An 18642-nucleotide genomic window follows, 5' to 3' on the forward strand; every position below is an offset into this window, starting at 1 on the left:
AGGGACTACAAACTGGTGTATCATGGGAGTGGGCTGGGCTGCGCGCGGTGCATCATGGAGGTCTCAGGACCGCCTGAGCCGGACGTGGTGGCGCTGGACTACAACGCGGGGAGTCTCGGGAGGCCTGCTCGAGGCCTTGTGGGAGGGGACAAGAGTCGGTGAGAGGACGGCGGTTGCCTGTTGGACGGTGGGGATTCTTGGCCCAGGGCGGGGAGGCGGGGCCCAGCCAGGGTCTACCTGCTCCGCCGCCAGTCACCGCCGGCCTCCGCCGGCCCTCGGGTAGAATGGATCGAGTGGCTGCCGCGGTCCCCGGGATGCTGAGAGCTTGTCCTTTCCCCTCAGCCCACCCATGTCCGGCTGCAAGCTGCCGGTGGGCACGTGCCCGGACATGTGCCCGGCCGCCGAGCGCGCTCAGCGCGAAAAGGAGCGCCGCCTGCACCGCTTCGAGGTGGCGCCGGGGTGCCGCGGCGACCGGCCCCGCGCGGACCCGCAGCGCGCCGTGAAGGAGTACAGGCGGCCGGCCGCCGGCAAGGCCCGGCCCCCGCCCAGCCAGCTGCGTCCGCCGTCCGTGCTGCTGGCCACCGTGCGCTACCTGGCCGGCGAGGTGGCCGAGCGCGCCGACGCATCCAGCGCCGAGGTGGCCAGCTTCGTGGCGGACCGGCTGCGCGCCGTGCGGCTGGACCTGGCCCTGCAGGGCGCGGGCGACGCCGAGGCGGCGGTGGTGCTGGAGGCGGCGCTGGCTGTGCTGCTGGCCGTGGTGGCGCGGCTGGGGCCCGACGCCGTGCGCGGGCCGGCGGACCCGGTGCTGCTGCAGGCCCAGGTGCAGGAAGGCTTCGGGTCTCTGCGGCGCTGCTACGCTCAGAGCGCCGGCCCGCATCCCCGCCAGGCGGCCTTCCAGGGCCTCTTTCTGCTCTATAACCTGGGTGAGTTGGGGTGCCGGCGGAAGGGCGGGGAGCGGGCGTGGGGGGTGGGAAGGGGGCCTCCCTGTAGACGGTGGAGGCCGGAGAAGGAACGAGAAGCTTTACAGCCTCCCCATTAGCTCCTTAACTCATCCTGCCTTTTAAATGTGTGTCGAGTCAGTGCGCCAGATCCGCTGAGCCCGGACGTGGGCCTTCTGGCCTGGCCATTCCCACATTTGGGTCTCAGGGTTTTTTGGTAACAAAAGCGGAGAGGACGAGGTTGGAACGGGAATGTTCACCCAAGTGATTTTCAAACGTTTTGAAACATGTAGTTCAGTGTTGCAAAGCAGCCAGGAATATCTGCCCATGAAACTTCCTGCACGGAAGTTTCAAGGCTTTAAGATCCTCCCTGTGGATGGATGGTGCGGTCTAATACTATTCTATTTAATTGTAACAAAATGCTCTTGATTTCACAACGTACTGATGGGTCGGAAGCCTTAGTTCACAAAAGTGGCCTGAGGTTCCGTTGTGATTCTCGTGTGGGGAGCAGGGGCCGAAGCTGCTTGAAGAAAAGGCCTCACCAGGCAGACAGGGAAGGTGTGGGAGCCCCAGCTTCCTCTCTGTGCAGCAGCTAGAGCAGTGGAGAGAGCTGGGTTTGAAGCCAGGGAACTTGGATTTTTTTGAAAAATTTTTAAGTGTTTATTTATTTTTAAGAGAGAGAGAGAGAGAGAATGAGCAGGGAAGGGAAAAGAGAGAGGGAGACACAGAATTCGAAGCAGGCTTCAGGCTCGGAGCTGTCAGCACAGAGCCCAATGCGGGGCTCAAACCCATGAACTGTGAGATCATGACCTGAGCCGAAGTTGGACGTTTAACCCAGTGAGCCACCCAGGTGCCCCGAAAACTTGGATTTTTGTGTCAAATTCTACTACGGAGGGACTCAAGGACAGTCTCAGGCCAAGTCGTGAAATCATCTGGCCTGTCACCTCCATCGGAAAACCATGCCTCACTTTGTTGAGAGGATCCGGACTGTTGGAATGGGCTCTAGCAACTCTTTCCGATGAGGCCTTGGACCAGGCCCATGGAGAAAGGGGGAGGGGAAAGGAAGCTTGGCCCAGAGGAGGGGTGCAGCCGGAGCGGAAGGTAGGTGGCCCAAGTTCAGAGAAGTGCTCCGTGGTAGGCTAGAGGAAGTGGGCGTGGCTTAGGGCCCGGGAAGGTGGGAGGCTAGGGGAGGGGAGAGGCCTAAAGGGATGCGATGGAAAGTGGACCTGATCTGAGAAAGACACTGAGCTGTCTCCCGCCGCGCTTCCTCCCTCACAGGCTCCGTGGAGGCCCTTCACGAGGTTCTGCAGCTACCGGCTGCCCTGCGTTCCTGCCCGGCCCTGCGCAGGGCTCTGGCTGTGAACTCGGCCTTTCGCGAAGGCAACACCGCGCGCCTGTTCCGCCTGCTCCGGATCCTGCCTTATCTGCAAAGCTGCGCCGTGCAGTGCCACATAGGCCGGGCCCGCCGGGGAGCCCTGGCCCGCCTCGCCCGTGCCCTGAGCACCCCCAAAGGCCAGACCTTGCCTCTGGGCTTCATGGTCCACCTGCTGGCCCTGGATGGGCCAGAAGAGGCACGGGATCTGTGTCAGGCCCACGGACTGCCCTTGGATGGACAGGAGAGAGTTGTGTTTCTCAGGGGTCGCTACACGGAGGAAGGGCTGCCACCTGCCGGGACCTGCAGAGTGTTGGTGGGGAGCAAGCTGGGGGGGCGCACCCTGGAGGAGGTGGTCATGGCAGAGGAGGACGAGGGTGTGGATGCACCGAAGGCCCCCGCGTGAGGAGCTGCACACTCTCCCAGACCCAGGCCTGGATCCAAGCACTCAGGTTTCTTGGTTTTTCATAATTCCTACACAATAAAAGGAATTTGTTTTGTAGGGACAATAAGTATAATTGATTTATTTGGGGGAGCGCAGGGAGTCGTTGAGATGTGATAGGGATGGAGGGAGAGAGGAACCCAGCCTGGGCAAGGCCCTAGCCATTCCCAGGCCTCAGTTTCCCTGCTGGTCCCTGAGGGGTGGGTCTGGTGGTCTCTGGCCGGCATTACGCATCCTATCCCTGCCCATGCACCCCCAAGAGTGGCTGGTGGTTTTGACACTCCCCTCCCCGTCATCCCCATCTCTGAGTCTTCACCCTCTGCACAAGATCCAGGACGAGGAAGGCTTGTCACTCCTTTTATGTGTTCACAACTGGCGGGACCCCGAGCTGTTGTCTCAGAGGCTCAAGAGGGTCCAGTGATGGTGCCTCAGGCTGGCATCATCTGGGACACACCCCCAAAAAATCAGAGTGGGAGGAAGTTGGGAGAAAGGATGGTGGGGAGCTGGAGAATGAGGGCTGAGGTCAGAGGTCAGCCACAGGCCGCAGGGTGGCAGCGGCGCCCTCCAGGGCCACCACCAAGATGCTGAGCTGCCTCTGGACTTCAGCCCAGGCTGCAGATCCTGGGCTCATGTTCATGGCCCTGGAGCAGGCATTGGCCAGTCCTGGGAACGTGGCTACGGAGCCGGTGCGGGGTGCCCAGAGCACGTGGCTGAAAGAAGGTCCAGGGGAGACGCAGAGTCACTCAGGGACCAGGAAAGGGGGGAGCGTCAGCCTGGAAGGGGCTCCTCTGTATACAGCGAGCCACAAAAGCGCCTCCCCACTGCCTCTGAAAGGTGGGGCCCTCGCCGCAAGGTCGGGGGAGAGATGGGCGTCATAGTTCCAAGGTGGCCTTGACTGATTTGCCTCCCCTCATTTGAGCCCGATTCCCCAACTTTCAAGGGGCTGAGCTCTGACTCTGACAGTCTCTGCCCTCCGATGGGTCCCCCTTGTCCACCCTCACCGTGCGGCACTCCCGCCAAGAGCTCTGAGCAGCCTCACCTGTAGTAGCGTTCCTCTGGGAAGGCCCGGGGGTTTAGGAAGGTCCGTTCCAACAGCATCAGCTGGTCGTTGAGCATCCGGACCTGCAGGGGGCTGGAAGCGGCAGGACTTCTTGTCACCCTGGAAGCAGCAGCCCAGCTCCCAGCCTGCACCTGCCCCAGATGCCGCCCTCCCAGACACCTGCTTGCTGCCCTTGCTCACTCAGGGGTGTCCTTCCGCAGCGCTGCTAGGTGCTGGGTCAAGGCCGCGGCTGCCCCCTCAAACTTCTCCACTGCAGTCACCAGAGGCCCTGGGGGGGGACAGCCAGCAGCTTAGCCCTGGAGGTGCAGGGCTCCCCACGCCTCCACGTTAAGGGGGCTCCATACCCAGGCTGATGCTGTGCTGCTCCAACAGGACCCCAAGGTCGCGCTGGGCAGCCTGCAGAAAACCTCGGAGGGTCTCCCCGTAGTCACTGACATTCAGAGGCAGGAAGAGGCTGTCACTGAGCCTCAGAAGCACACTCCCTGCAGTCCGGGCCACGGCCTGATGGCTGCTGAAGCCTGCAAGGAGTGTGATCAGGCCAGGGCTCGGTCTTCAGCCCACCCCGCTCCAGCCCCAGGGCTCCCCTGGCCCCCTTCCTCACCAGGGTCCACAAATTTGTCTACGTAACCAAAGGTGTCGAAGGCTGTGTGGTAGGTGGGGTAGATCCTGGCCGAGGTCTTGCTCTAGGGGAACAGGACCGAGTGACAGGCTTGGGATGAGAAGCGGGAGGAGACGTACCACAACATAGGGACGTTATCTCATCGTCATGGCTATGAGGTAGGTTCTAGAATTCCTACTTTTTTTAATTAATTTTTTTTTTTTAGTTCTGATTTATTTTTGAGACTGAGACAGAGAGAAACAGAGTGTGGGCAGGGGAGAGGCAGACACAGAATCTGAAACAGGCTCCAGGCTCCGAGCTGTTAGCACAGAACCCGACGCGGGGCTCAAACCCACGAACTGTTTGATCATGACCTGAGCTGAAGTCGGACGCTTAACCAACTGAGCCACCCAGGCGCCCCCTAGAATTCCTACTTTACAAAGGAGGAAACTGAGGCTCACGAAGTTAAGTCACCCGCCTGACTTCACACAGCTAATAGCGATCCAAGATCGCTTATTCTGTGTTACCCTCACGCTAGTGCCACGAATCACCCCTGGTTTATACTGTTATTTAACCTATTCTGGGGTAAACAGTTTTTCATATTTTAAGATCTCTGGAAACAGGATGCCTCTTATTTTCAGAATTTGCTTTTTGGAACGCCTGGGTGGCTCAGTCGGTTAAGTGTCCACCTTCGCCTCAGGTCAGGATCTCACAGTTTGTGAGTTTAAGCCCCATGGTCAGGCTCTCTGGGGACAGCTCAGAGCCTGGAGCCTGCTTCAGATTCTGTGTCTCCCCTTCGCTCTGGCCCTCTCCTGCTCGGAATCTGACTATCTCTCTTTCTCAAAAATAAACAAACATTTTTAAAAACATTTTTTAGGGGCGCCAGGGTGGCTCAGTCGGTTAAGCGTCCACCTTCGGCTCAGGTCATGATCTCGCAGTTCATGAGTTACAGCCCCACATCAGGCTCTGTGTTGACAGCTTGGAGCCTGGAGCCTGCTTCAGATTCTGTCTTCATCTCTCTGCCCCTCTCTTATTCACACTCTGTCTCCCTCTTTCTCTTTCAAATAAATATTTTTTAAAAATTTTTTTAATTTTTTAAAAATCTGAGTGTTTAAAGTAATCTCTACACCCAATGTGAGGCTTGAACTTAAAACCCAAGATCAAGAGTTGCATGCTCCACTGATTGAGCTAGCCAGGTGTTCCAGGATGCTTTTTTTGAAATTTAATTTTTTTTTTAATTTTTTTTTTTTTATTTTTAGGAGAGAGAGAGACAGCGTGAGCAGGGGAGGGTAAGAGAGAGAGGAAGACACAGACTCTGAAACAGGCTCCAGGCTCTGAGCTGGCAGTCAGCACAGAGCCCGACGTGGGGCTGAACCCACGAACCGCGAGATCATGACCTAAGCGAAAGTCGGACGCTTAACCGACTAAGCCACCCAGGCGCCCCAATTTAATTTAATTTTTTAGAGAGCACAAGTGGGGGAAGGGCAGAGAGGGGAACAGAGGATTCGAAGTGGGCTCTGCACTGTCAGGGAGCCTAATGTGGGGCTTGCACTCACAAACCACAAATCATGACCTGAGCAGAAGCCATATGCTTAACCTACTGAGCCACCCAGGTGCCCTGCCCCATGATGCTTCGTAAGTCAATGTCACTCCACAGCTAACTGGCAGTGTTGCTTTTTTCCCCCGTGAATAGTGCACATCACAATGTTGCAGCTTAAAATCAGTAGTACCTTGAATTTGGTAAATTAATGGGAGCATATACAGATGCTCAGAGAGGTTAAGAAAGTTGGCGAGGTAGCACAGCTGCTGAGTGGTGGAGCCGCACTCAGTCTGCACTAGAGCAGCTCTAAAAGAGGAAAGGGAGCAAGGTACGGAGCTGGGAGACAGAGGAGTGCTCCCTCACCCGGTCATAGGTGTAGGCGATGTCCATGGAGGAGATGCCCAGGAAGTGAATGAAGGGTGCATAGTCGCTGCCGGCACCCAGAGAGCCCAGGCTGTGAAAAGAAAGATAGTTGGGTTGGAGGGCACTGGGCCAGCCCGGCTTTCCCGGGCCCCAGTCCTGGCCCTGGGCTCACCTGGGGACCAGGCCATATGCAGGGCTGCTACGGTTGAAATACCGGATCCAGTTGTCGTAGATGCTGAGGCCTTCGGGGCCTGGAGCGGGGATCTGACCCGGAGAGGAATCCAGTCTGGGACTGGCCTCCCCCAAGGCCCAAAAGGCCGTCCTCGGCCCGGACCACCAGAGTCTCCTTCCTAGGTCCTACAAGGGCCTGGCGCCAGCCTCGGTCCCGTCTCCAGGACCCTCTAATAAGTACCAGCTCCAGCCCCGCCCGCCCCGCCGGGGACATTCCTCCTCCGGCCCCTCCCCCTTTCACCTGTTTGGCCGCGGAGAAGATGACGCTCTGGACAGGGGGCGTTCCCTGAGCCCTCAAGGTGGCATTGGCTGTGGGAAGATCAGAGAAAGCCTTTATTCAGGCCCCAGCCCCTCATTTCCTCCCTCCCCACCCCCCACCCAGCCCAGCTGCCCCCCATACCAAACACGGAGATGTCCACGTTGATGTAGGCCACGGTGCGCTCCTGCAGCTTGCTGAAGAATTCCTGCGGGTGGGAAGGCCGACGTCAGCGCGGCGGTGCCCTAGCTCAGGAATCCCCTTGACCGCCTGCTTTGCAGAGCTCGCTCACCTCGGTGAATTCCGTGGAGCCAATGAGGCCAAACTCCTCTGCCCCCCAGCTTGCAAACACTATTGATCTGCGGGGTCTCCAGGTTCCTGCGGAGGGGGGTAAAGGGCTGGAGGATAGGATCCCGGGATCATGGGGTAGCTTAGGGGAAAGGTTGGGAACTCGGAGAGAAGGAAGGGCTGGACGGGGCGGGGCAGCCAGAGACAGAAGGTAGGTCACGGGCTACTCTCCAGCCCAGACTTCTCAGAGGCTCTGGCCTCCTTTTTCCAGCCTCCAGCCTGTGCTGTGACCCCGCCCCAAAACTGACCCCAATACCAATCTCCGGTTGTCCCTTCTGCCAGAACGCCCTCCCTTCCCCTTCCTTATAGACATGCTTTGATAGACCTCCTGACCCTCTGTCCCCAACTGTCTCCTTACTTCTCCACCACTTGTTGACGTTCTCCTTAGGGCATTATTCATATTAAGTCCTCAATGCCTTGAGGGAGAGACTGTTAGAGTCTCCATTTCTTTTTTTTTTTTTTTTAATTTATTTCTAGGAGAGAGAGAGAGAGACAGCGTGGTGAGCAGGGGAGGGTCAGAGAGAGGGAGTCACAGACTGAAACAGGCTCCAGGCTCTGAGCTGGCAGTCAGCACAGAGCCCGACGCCGGGCCCGAACCCACAAGCCACGAGATCATGACCTAAGCGAAAGTCGGACACTTAACCGACTAAGCCACCCAGGCGCCCCTCGAGTCTCCATTTCTTAATTGAAACTGAGTAACACAGAAGTCAAAGGACTTGCCCAGGTTTACACACTTGGTAGGAAGCAGAGGCAGGGTTCAAATCCACAGTCGGGCTCCAGAGTCCATGGGATCACTAGCTACCCACACTGCCTCTCACGGCCTCTGGAGGCCGCGTTTCCATCTCCAGCCTCCTCCCAAAAGCCTTGGCGGCCCTCGCTTGCCCCTTACCTCCTCCAGACACCTCCTAACCCTCCACAGCACCACACGTTCCTGGTTGTGCTCCCATCTCTGGCTACGACTCAGTACCCTTTGATCATTGCTCAGCTCTTCTGTTTTAAGTGAAATTTTTGGAAGCATAAAATGATTATATGCTTGCAGTAACAAACTCTCACACTCTTTCCTGCCCCCAAATGCGTAACCTGAATCTAATCAGATAAACGCTCGACAAAATAATATCAGGATCCAGAAAGACAAAGAAAAGCTAAGGAACCATTACAGGTGACACACACCATCACTACCACACACGCAAAGCGCAATCCCGGACAAGCCCTCAAACCGGAAATTTCTTTTGCTCTAAAGGCCATTATGAGAACAACGGCAGACATTGTTAATTTCCAGATTCCGGTCATTGGATGGTGGTCATTGCTAGAAAATGTCCTTAAATACACAGTGATATGATAAAGGTGCAGCATTTCTGCAACTTTCAAACACCTATTTCCAAGTAAAAAACTGGAACAGCAACGACAAGCCAGAAATTCCTACCCTTGTATCAAAGGCGGGGAAGGCCACAAGCCCTGCCCCCCTCCACTTATCAGTTGATCTCTACCACACCTATGATTTCCCATGCCTTTTGTGACACTGACCCCCCAGTTTCTCTCTGGAGTCTGTTCTGACCTGGAGATCAGCACCTTCAACTGCCTGCTTGCCCTCTCCCTGGGGAATGTCTCGTAGGCACCTCAAAATCAGTATGGGAATGGGCACATGTGTAAACCCATGTAACTTGTGACATGAGTAACACAAACAGGGAAGGACAGCGCTTTACGGGAGCAGAGTTTCATATGAGATTAAGTTGGTATCAATTCAAATTATATAGTTATAGCTCTAGGATGTTACAGGTAATGGAAGATCGGTCCAAGCTGGCAGTGTGGAGCCTGCCTGGGATTCTCTTTCTCTGCCCCTCCCCTGCTTGCACTTTCTCTCTCTCAAAATAAATGAATAAACTTTAAATCAATAAAATTGGGACTCCAGCATGTCACCCTTTTGATTAGCATCCCACACCGTCTTCCCAGCCTCCTTCGGATGGAACTCCAAACTCCCCAGCTGGGCTGCCACCGGGTCCGGTCCCCCTTCCCACACTGTGCCCTCCGCTGGGAGCTCCCCCTCAAAATGCCAGCTCGGAAGGGAGGCCTTTCTGAGGTCGGGCTTCCACCAGGAAACCCCCTTATAATTTTCCTTTTAGTGCAGACCACAGTTGCCTTTACATGCAGCAACTCAAGTGTTCACTGTGGGGTCTGCTGTACCTAGAACTGGATTGGCATGTAGTAGGCTTACAGGACATATTTGTTGAGTTAATGACTGCCTGTCATGCCTGTCCCACTAGGCTGAAGCCAGAGCCCGGGCACTGCCGTGCTCACAGCGGCACCCAGCTTCGCTCCACTGGAGGGACACAGGAGGCTCTCAGAAGCCAGTGCCCGGGCTCCCCATGTCCCACTGGGCGACTTGAGCAAGGCCAGGGCTGGTGTCCATGCAGGTTGGCCCCCAGGGCCCTCAGGCTTGGCACAAGTGGGCCCTGGAGAGTGAGAGACAGGAGGTGGGACAGGACTCGCGGGACCTCAGGGGAGAGCGGGCTGCAGGTGACCTCCAGCTGGGAGAGTCCCTAGATCAGGACGGAGGGTTGCCTCACCCTTCTTCAGCAGGGTCCCCAGGACTCGGGAGAGCTCCAGGAGGACAGCAGTGCCACTGCTGGGGTCCACGGCCCCGTGCACCCAGCTGTCCCGGTGGTTTCCGTACAGCACATAGCGGTCTGCAGAGAGGAGCGGAGACTCAGAAACCAGGGCGGAAGGCGGGTGGGCGGGGCCAGCCGGGCGGAGCGCAGGGGGCGTGGTCTGGGGGCGCCTAGGGGCTCTCACCTGGCTCCACCGCCCCGCGGATGATGCCCAGGACGTTGGAGGAGTTCCGCAGCTCCAGGCGGTTGTGGACGCTCACGTTCACCTGGCTTGGGGAGCCAAGCGGGCGACCAGAGTCTTGGCCCTCCCCACTCCTCTCACAACCCAATACAGGGGAAACTGAGGCCCAGGGCGAGAAAGGGACACCACGAGGTCTCTTGCCCGGAAGTACCTGGACAGGCAGCCAGGCTAGAGCCCCGCTCTGGGGAGTCCAGTTCTTTCCACGGACTCACTCAGATGAGTATTTATTGGATACTTCGTGTATGCGTGCGCGGTACTAGGCTCTGGGCCGTGCTTGAGATAGACACAGCCCCGTCCTTGGGGACCCCCCTCCCCTGAGCGAGACAAACCGCTAGGAAGACAGCACCTGCAGGCGGTGAAGGGGTGTGGGGAGGACACTAACAGGTTGACCTGCAAGAGGACACCTGCTGGTAGGTGGGAGAAGGGCGGGCCAGGAGTGGCAGGAGCCTGGGGAATAGCCTTCAGGCACAGGGAATAGCAGGTGCAGAGGCCTTGGTTTGGGAATGAGCTTGGCACATTCAAGACAGAGAGGATGGCTGGAGAGTAGAGGTCACGGATGAAGTGGACGTGGAATGCCACAGGGCCTTGTGGCTTCCCCAAAGACAAGTCATACTTTTTGGAGTCAGGGGAAGGTTGGGAGAGAGAAGAAAGGGAAAGGCCAGGCCTTGATGTGGGCAGAGAAACATAACAAGGGAAGAGGAGAAGAGCCTTGAGGCAGAGGGGCCCCACCTCACCTGTCTGCTGGGAAGTCGCCACCAGGTCGGAAGCCAGGCCCCAGCCTGTAGTCGCAGCCCAGTGCTCCCTGCCAGGCAGCTGGGGCCAGGGTCCCCTGGAGGTTACTGCAGAGGAGGTGGAGGGTGTTGGGGTTGGATGTTGGGGGCCACTGGAGGGTGGAGGGAGCCCCCGGGGCACCAGAGCTTACCAGAGGAGGACTTTTGCATCCTCAAAGCCAATGGGCTGAGTAGGAATGGGAGGAAATCCAGAGACAGTAGTGGGGTCCAGGCGGAAGGAAGAAGGGTTGGCCGGAAGGTAGGGGGTCAGAGGATCCCCAAAATACTCATAGTAGGAGCCTCGCTCCACGCCTGAGGGAGGCAGGCGCCAAGAGTTGGGGAAGGTCTCGCTGGCAGAGCTTAGCCCATCATTGATGTCTGCGGGGTCCGTGTACACCAGCACCCCAGCTACCCCGTGCTTGGCCGCGTTGATAGCCTGCGGGAGGTGAGTGAGACTGTGGTTGGAGGAAGGGAGAGGAGGTGTCCTGTCCTCTTCTCTTCCCTCTCTCCCTGTGGCAGCGGGGCCAGATCTGTCTTCCCACGGGCAAGATGATGCTTGCACAAGTTATTTACTGCAGCCCTGCTTGAGGGAGCAAAAGACCGCTGGGCACAGGCAGATCGATGCTTATCAGTGGGGTTGTCATGTAAGCAGAGGCATCGCGCTAGGGCACCACGGGCAGTGGGTAGGGGACAGGATGTGCTGTGTCCCATGGTCACACGGGACCGCTTGGAGGAGCCAAAAGGCAGAAGCAGCCCCAGTGTCCCGGCAGAATGAATGGATAAGCCAATGTGTGGTGTAGAGCATGCAAGGCAATGATGTTCTGATACGTCATGGGCCTTGAAAACATTAAGCTAAGTGACGAAGCCAGGCAGAAAAAGACAAATATTGTGTGATTCCTCTTCTAGGAGCTTTCTAGAATAGGAAAACTCATACAGCTGGAAGGTGGAATAGAGGTCGCCAGGAGCTGGGGAGGAAGGAAGGGGACATTATTTTGAAAGGGCACAGAGATGCGTCTGTAATTATCAAGAGTTCTAGAAATGGATGGTATAGTGATAGTATCCACAGTGTTGTGAAGGTACTAAACGCGTCTGAGTTGTACCCTTAGAGATGGTTAAGACAGTCAGTTTATACTGGTATATTTTAGCACAATAAAAACAAAATAGTAAGAAAGAAAGAAAGGAAAGAAGGAAGGAAGGAAGGAAGGAAGGAAGGAAGGAAGGAAGGAAGGAAGGAAGGAAGGAAGAAGGAAGGAAAGAAAGGAAAGAAAAGAGAAGAAAAGAAAAGAAAAGGAAAGAAAAGACAAAGAACACAATTATTTGCCGATCGAGAATAATCTCCAGGATGTATTAATGTGAAAAAAAGCATAGCTTGAAAAGGGTGGATATAGTATGCTACTTTTATATCAAAAGAGAGAGAAATAAAAATATATATTCATATGCACTTTTTCCAAAAGAAAGTGTGGATGGATACCTCTTTGGACGATGGCATAACAGGAACACTTTTCCACTCTATTTTTTTTTTATTTTTTTTTATTTTTTAATATTTTTATTTATTTCTAGGAGAGAGAGAGAGACAGCGTGAGCAGGGGAGGGTCAGAGAGAGAGGGAGACACAGACTGAAGCAGGCTCCAGGCTCTGAGCTGGCAGTCAGCACAGAGCCCGACGCGGGGCTCGAACCCACAAACCGCGAGATCATGACCTAAGCGAAAGTCAGACGCTTAACCGACTAAGCCACCCAGGCGCCCCAACACTTTTCCACTCTAAACTTTGTATTTAACAGGAAATTCTATAATCCATAGAATTCCATTATGGCTCTTCCCCTTTTCTCCTTTTGCAGCTTTTATTTTGGGCACTTTTTAAAAAATTAGCACACGTGCATGCAAGTGTGTGTGGGGTGGGGAGAGGGGCAGAGAGAGGGAAAGGAAGAGATTATCCCAAACAGGCTCCGTGCTATCAGTGCAGAGCCTGACAAAGGGCTCAATCTCACAAACTGCTAGATCAAGACCTGAGCCCATGACCTGAACTGAAATCTACATGAAATTTACTACCCTAACCATTTTATAGCATGCAATTCAGTGGCATAAGGACATCAACACTTGATTGCACTATCATCACCCCCACTCACTTCGAGAACTCTTCATCTTGCAAATCTGAAACTCTGGAGTCACTAAACACGAACTCCCTATTCCCTTAAATTCTATACCTTAAAATTCCCATTCTATACCTTAAAAAAAATTCCACATCTGTGAGAACCACACATGTGAAATACTTAGCCAAAATGTTTAGTTGAAAAGATGCGGGCTGGGAGGGAGGGCTACAGGAAGGATTGGAGTCCAATATTCAGGAGAACTACTTCACAGAACTTAGTCGCCCAGAATGGCAGAGCTGAACATTTTACCTGGTCCATTTATTTGCTAAGGCTCAGAGAGGGGAGGGGAGGGTCACACAGCACATCATGAGTGATAACAGCACACATATTGCCTCTGGTCCCCCAGCCCAGGGCTACACAGGCCACTCCACACTGCTCCTTTCCCTTCCCCTCCCTTCTCCCTGTCCTCTGCTGGCCCCCTCCCCACCCAGTTTCCTGCCCTGGGGGCTGCTGCTCACCTTGGCCCCACGCCCTGTACCCCCATAGCGGGTGAGCGCAATGGTGCCTTCCAGTCTGATGCCCTGAGTCTGTAGGGTCATAAAGTCTTCTTCCGTTCCCCGGTTGGCATAGACGAGGAGGCCCTGGTCCCAAAGGGAGGGGATCCTCAGAGCCAGGCCCAGGAAAGAGGGGGTGAGGAGAGGAGAGAGGGAGGTTGAGTGGCAGAATGAAGGATTTTGATTCTGTTTTCCCACCTCACCCAGAGCTTGTAAGCTCCCCAAGGCACACATGGTTTCCTCTGGGTCCAGGTACCCTATAGTCAGCCTGGCATTGAACATGGGGCCATTAGCATTTGTAGATGATTAAGGGATGGGCAAAAGGTGTAGCAATGGTGTAAGGGGAAGGGCCCTGGGTCAGGAAGGGAGAATTTGGGGTGGGGCCAGAGGGGACTGGGCCAGGGCAGCTGGGAGGGAGTGCCCCAGACCCACCTGTGGGGTTCCGGGGGGAGCATAGGCGGCATAAGGTGGCACCACATCAGGGCCGCCCTGCTCCCCAGTCAGGTTCTGTTCACTCTGGCGGCAGGAGAAGAGCACGTTCCCAGTGGGATGCACTGTGGAGGAGGGGCAGCGTCTGAGCTGGGCCAGGCAGATCCGGCCCCAAGGCATCCCCAGACCTGAGCAGTTGGGACCTCACCGACAGCCACGCGGTTGGGCTGCTCCCGGCTGGGGAAGGACAGCAACACTTCATATATGGGGGCCTCGGCCGAGTCCAGGCCTGAGTTCGGGTCCCGCCAGCGCTGCAGCAGGAGCTGGGCCAGTGCCTCATCCCGGGGGCTGGAGGCCAGGTGAGGCTCCCTGGAGAGTTCCCTAGGGACAGGCAGGGACCAGGGCCAGAGTTAGGGACGCCCCTATGGCGAACAGAACAGGAGGGGGATGGTAGACAGTCCACTCACCTAAGGTTCTCTCGGATCTTACTGGCATCCAGCTGCTTCATGACAGTTTCAAGGATCTCCAGATCCAGGTCCTGGGAGGCTGGTGTGTCAGCCCCTTTGGGGACAGCAAAGTGGCCCAGGATGACCCCCAGTCCCACGAGGGCAGCGGCCCCCACCAGCCCCCCAAACACCTTCACCCACTGCATCCTGTGAAGTCTTGGCCTGCTGGGGTTCCTCCTTATAGCTGGGTGTCAGGTCTGGTTAACCATTACCCCATGGGTGGCCCTGCCCTTTGGCCCCCCGCTGACAGGGAGAGTTAGGGAGCATCCTGCAGGGAGGGCCTCGAGCTGATCACTTCCACCTCCATTTCTGCACATTTGCAGAAGCAACCCCCCAGGGTATCAGGTCCACATAGGCACACTGAGGCCCAGAGAGGGACCAGATCTCAGCCAGAACTGGAACTCAGAGCCACTGTTCAGAGCAAGGCCGGGCCTGGCCCCATCACCCCTGCCTCTGGCTCCTCAGCGCCCTTTGATTTCCAGGGCATCCAGCCCTGGTTGCTTGAGCAGGTTTTGAGTTCAAATGCCACCCTTACTGGATATAAACTGTATGACCTTGAGCAATTCACTTAGCTTCTCTGACTCTGGGGTTTTTTTTGTTTGTTTGTTTTTGTTTTTTGTTTATGCTTTTTTTGTTTGTTTGTTTTAGCTATAAAAATCCCATTTTACCATAGACCTATTTCACAAAACAGGTGCTGTTTTCATTAAACAAGACTTCATGTACAGAAATATCTAGCCCAGTATCTGACACATAGTCAGAGCTCAGTACATTTTAGCCACTCCTGCATCACATGACTCCCTAGAATGCAAAACCTGGAGCTAAAAGAAGAAAGGGGATCCAGAAGAATTCTCTGTGTGTAGCCTGCAGGGATCCAGCTTACGCGAGGAAGTGGAACCCTTAGAAAGGGAAACCTGTTCTTCCTTTGCAAGATTTCCTCCTCCATTCTCTGACCCTATCTGCAACTATCTGGAATCCATTCACCTATTCATCCATCCATCCATCCACTATTTATCCATGCACCCTCCTATTCCCCACCCATCTATTCTCCCATCCACCCATGTATCTGCGTGTCTATCCATCCATCTTGACAATCACCCACAGTGCTTTCATCTAAAATCTCTTTTGAAGAGGCAGGAATGTGCTTTTTCCTTATGAGGAATCTGTGTGGGGAATATCAGTCTGATCTGGAATATTGTGAGGCCTGGTCAATACCAGCAGTCTCATCTCCAACATGAGCCAGTAGTAGCAGAAGGAGATACCAGTTTTCGTTTCTCATGGCAGGAGCTGTGCAAACGCTGCTATTTCCTCGCTGTGACTGTCATCCAGCGAGGCCAGTGTGGCTCCCAGCATCTGGGGCTCAAGCTGTGACTCCTCCTACCCCCATGACCTATCTTGCTTTGAGCCTCTGCCCAGCCGGGCCACAGCCCACTGACTGTCCCACAGATGCCCAAAGAGCCAGGGGAGCCGGGCAAGGTAGACTCTGTGTGTGTGTGTGTGTGTGTAATTTCCCAGCCCACTCCCAGAGCAGCCCCCTTCTTGCTCGCAGCTCCGTGTTGCGGGCACCACCAGCCCCTGCCTCTGCCTCTGGTCAGGGGGATCAGCATGGGAGGTCAATGGGTGGGGATTAGTGTGATCAGTGGCTTCAGGGAGACACACTAGGAAGCCACAGTGTTTTGTTTTTGTTTTTTAATTTTTTTAAACGTTTATTTATTTTTGAGAGACAGAGACAGAGCATGCATAGGGGAGGGGCAGAGAGAGAGGGAGTCACAGAATCCGAAGCAGGCGAGATCGAAGTTCGAACTCACGAACCATGAGATAGTGACCAGAGCCGAAGTTGGTCGCTTAATCAACTGTGCCACCCAGGCGCCCCAGGAAGCCATAGTTTTTACAAGGTGGTTATCAGCACTCCAGATATGACCTTGGATCTGAGCAGAAGCCTGTAAGAGTGGGGAAGATACACATTCCTGAGAACCAGGAGAACAGTCACCACCTGGCAGGCAGTGGGAGGGACATCAAGATCAGCTGATAAGTTGAGAAATAGACAGGGGATGACACAATGCGGCAGCAGCCCCAGGGTCCCACGCCACCCCCTCCCAGAAGGATTTAGCTCCCTGAACATGGGAAATTACAGATGCGACACGTCGACAAGAGCGTCTGACAGCTCTGTGTGCCATCTGAGAACCCCAGCCAGGCCGTGGGGTCGGCAGGTGTCTACGCTGCTTTCTACACCGGATGGAAACCTGGCCCATTTCTCCTTTCTCCATCTTGGCTCGGTGGCTGGTTTGGCTCCTCCCTGAACATCTGGATTTGGTGTTGACGGAACCACCTAAGGTGGCTAACGCGTTCCCGTTGTTTTCCCACCTCCCTCATTGATCCTGCGGCCTGCAGGTGCTCCCTGGTCCCTCCAGGACCCCTGATCCATTGGTGCCAGCTCTTCCCACTCTCCCTCTCCTCCCTCCGGCCCCACCCGCCCCCTGCAAAGCCTCTCCACCAGCCTCCCCCTCGGCTTTCACTGGGGAAGAGAACCTGGCGCTCTGCCGACTCTGCACCTGTCCTCTTGACCCTGAATGTGCCTGCAGAGTCACGTGACCTCACTGCTCTTGCTTTACATTTATGATCCCAAACCTGGAGCAGGCCCTCAGCACTGCCCGGCAGTCACTTATCTTTCCCTGGCCCCGGCCTGCTGACCCTTCCTCCCTCCTAGATGGAAGCTTCACCCCCATCTGCCCCCAGAACACTGTTCTCCCAGCTGTCCTCGGGGTCCCTCAGGTCCCTGTCATCCCGGCTCCAAAGTCATTTCTCTGTGACACTTTCCCTGCTGCTCCACCCAACGTGTTCCTTCACCTCTCACACTTTCCCTTCCCTCTCTGGCTTCATGTTTCTCCAACATCTGTCTCCCTCTGGCTTAGCCATCCTTTCTTGTCTCCCCCCCCAGAAGGGAAGTTCTGTTGGGGGAGAGGCCTCTGTTGTATTCCCCACTGAATCCTCAGAGCCCAGAACACAGCCTGGCACTAGGAGGCGCCCAGCAAATGCCCATCGAATGGATGGAAGGCTGGCTTGAACCAGCCCACCTGCTCAGCACCTGCCGTTCCTGCTGCAGCCACCTGGGATTTAAGGAGCATCCAGGGCAACACCCGGGGATACAAAAGGTGGGATAAGAAACCAGGGAAGCAGACCCCATCTGAATGAGCCCCAGTAGGATCGCTGAGCAGTCACGGGTGGGGGCCTGCATGACACAATCGCCCTTATGTGCTGGGGTGTGGAGTCCTCCATTCCTCAGGGGCAGGATGCTTCCAGAAGGTTTTGGGCTACGGGATTGGGCCCCCCTCCCAGGCAGGAATAGCAGCCCCTTCACTAGCTGCCCACAACTAGTGGGCACTGCCTCTCATGGCCTCTGGCAGCCGCGTTTCCATCTCCAGCTTCCTCCCAAAAGCCTTGGCGGCCCTCGCTTGCCCCTTACCTCCTCCAGACACCCCCTAACCCTCCACAGCACCAAACGTTCCTGGTTGTGCTCCCATCTCTGGCTACGACTCAGTACCCTTTGATCATTGCTCAGCTTTTCTGGTTTTTTTGTTTTGTTTTGTTTTGTTTGTTTGTTTTGCTAGGAGAGAGAGAGACAGCGTGAGCAGGGGAGGGTCAGAGAGAGAGGGAGTCACAGACTCTGAAACAGGCTCCAGGCTCCGAGCTGGCAGTCAGCACAGAGCCCGATGCGGGGCTCGAACCCACAAACCGCGAGATCATGACCTAAGCGAAAGTCGGACGCTTAACCGACTAAGCCACCCAGGCGCCCCTTCTGTTTTAAGTGAAGCATAAAATGATTATATGCTTGCAGTAACAAACTCTCACACTCTTTCCTGCCCCTAAATGTGTAACCTGAATCTAATCAGATAAACACTCCACAAAATAAGATCAGGATCCAGAAAGACGAAGAAAAGCTAAGAAACTATTACAGATGACACACCCTGTCACTACCACACAGGCAATGTGTGATCCTGGCCTGGCCCTTGAACCAGAAATTTCTTTTGCTCTGAAGGTCATTATAAGAACAATGGCAAACATTGTTAATTTCCAGATTCTGGTCATTGTGTGGTGGTCATTGCTAGAAAACGTCCTTAAATGCACAGTGATATGTTGATGGGTAAAAGTGCAGCATTTCTACAACTTTCAAACACTCCAGAAAACAAAAAGAGAAGCAGAAAGAGAAAACAGGGCAAAATCTTCATATCAGAAGTGTCTGGAGGAAGGGTGTCTGACACTTCTTTGTACTAATTTAGCAAGGGCACTGAGGCAGTCAGGTAG

The 18642-nt window shown here is 55.3% G+C and overlaps 2 protein-coding genes across 2 annotated transcripts; one reads left to right on the forward strand and one right to left on the reverse strand.

Moving 5' to 3' along the window:
- The first annotated feature begins 192 nt into the window (after nt 1–192).
- SAC3D1 (SAC3 domain containing 1) lies at nt 193–2819 on the forward strand. The gene is made up of 2 exons (XM_039244939.1): nt 193–923; nt 2217–2819. Exons 1-2 carry the CDS (start codon nt 350–352, stop codon nt 2714–2716), a joined length of 1074 nt encoding a protein of 357 aa, XP_039100870.1. The 5' UTR covers nt 193–349; the 3' UTR covers nt 2717–2819.
- A 92-nt stretch (nt 2820–2911) lies between these two features.
- On the reverse strand, nt 2912–14489 carry NAALADL1 (N-acetylated alpha-linked acidic dipeptidase like 1). The gene is made up of 18 exons (XM_039244938.1): nt 14305–14489; nt 14046–14218; nt 13841–13962; nt 13373–13495; nt 10918–11201; nt 10730–10834; nt 9939–10024; nt 9713–9832; nt 7093–7178; nt 6945–7008; nt 6786–6853; nt 6486–6577; nt 6314–6404; nt 4414–4495; nt 4157–4330; nt 3993–4080; nt 3792–3884; nt 2912–3462 (listed from the first exon to the last, which is right to left on the reverse strand). Exons 1-18 carry the CDS (start codon nt 14487–14489, stop codon nt 3276–3278), a joined length of 2223 nt encoding a protein of 740 aa, XP_039100869.1. The 3' UTR covers nt 2912–3275.
- Nucleotides 14490–18642: the final 4153 nt, after the last annotated feature.

Source organism: Hyaena hyaena, unplaced genomic scaffold, assembly GCF_003009895.1.
Source record: "Hyaena hyaena isolate Hyena2069 unplaced genomic scaffold, ASM300989v1 scaffold_248, whole genome shotgun sequence".
NCBI lineage: Eukaryota > Metazoa > Chordata > Mammalia > Carnivora > Hyaenidae > Hyaena > Hyaena hyaena.

What these genes read in the sequence shown, in the direction of transcription:
- NAALADL1 (XM_039244938.1), bottom strand. Translation starts at nt 14,489, where the DNA reads ATGCAGTGGGTGAAGGTGTTTGGGGGGCTGGTGGGGGCCGCTGCCCTC. An exon ending in GCCCAACCGCGTGGCTGTCG is followed by an intron (nt 13,963 to 14,045) that starts GTGAGGTCCCAA and finishes CCTCCTCCACAG; the next exon opens with TGCATCCCACTGGGAACGTG. An exon ending in TCTTCTCCGCGGCCAAACAG is followed by an intron (nt 6,578 to 6,785) that starts GTGAAAGGGGGA and finishes TCTCCGGGTCAG; the next exon opens with ATCCCCGCTCCAGGCCCCGA.
- SAC3D1 (XM_039244939.1), top strand. Translation starts at nt 350, where the DNA reads ATGTCCGGCTGCAAGCTGCCGGTGGGCACGTGCCCGGACATGTGCCCG. An exon ending in CTTTCTGCTCTATAACCTGG is followed by an intron (nt 924 to 2,216) that starts GTGAGTTGGGGT and finishes CCTCCCTCACAG; the next exon opens with GCTCCGTGGAGGCCCTTCAC.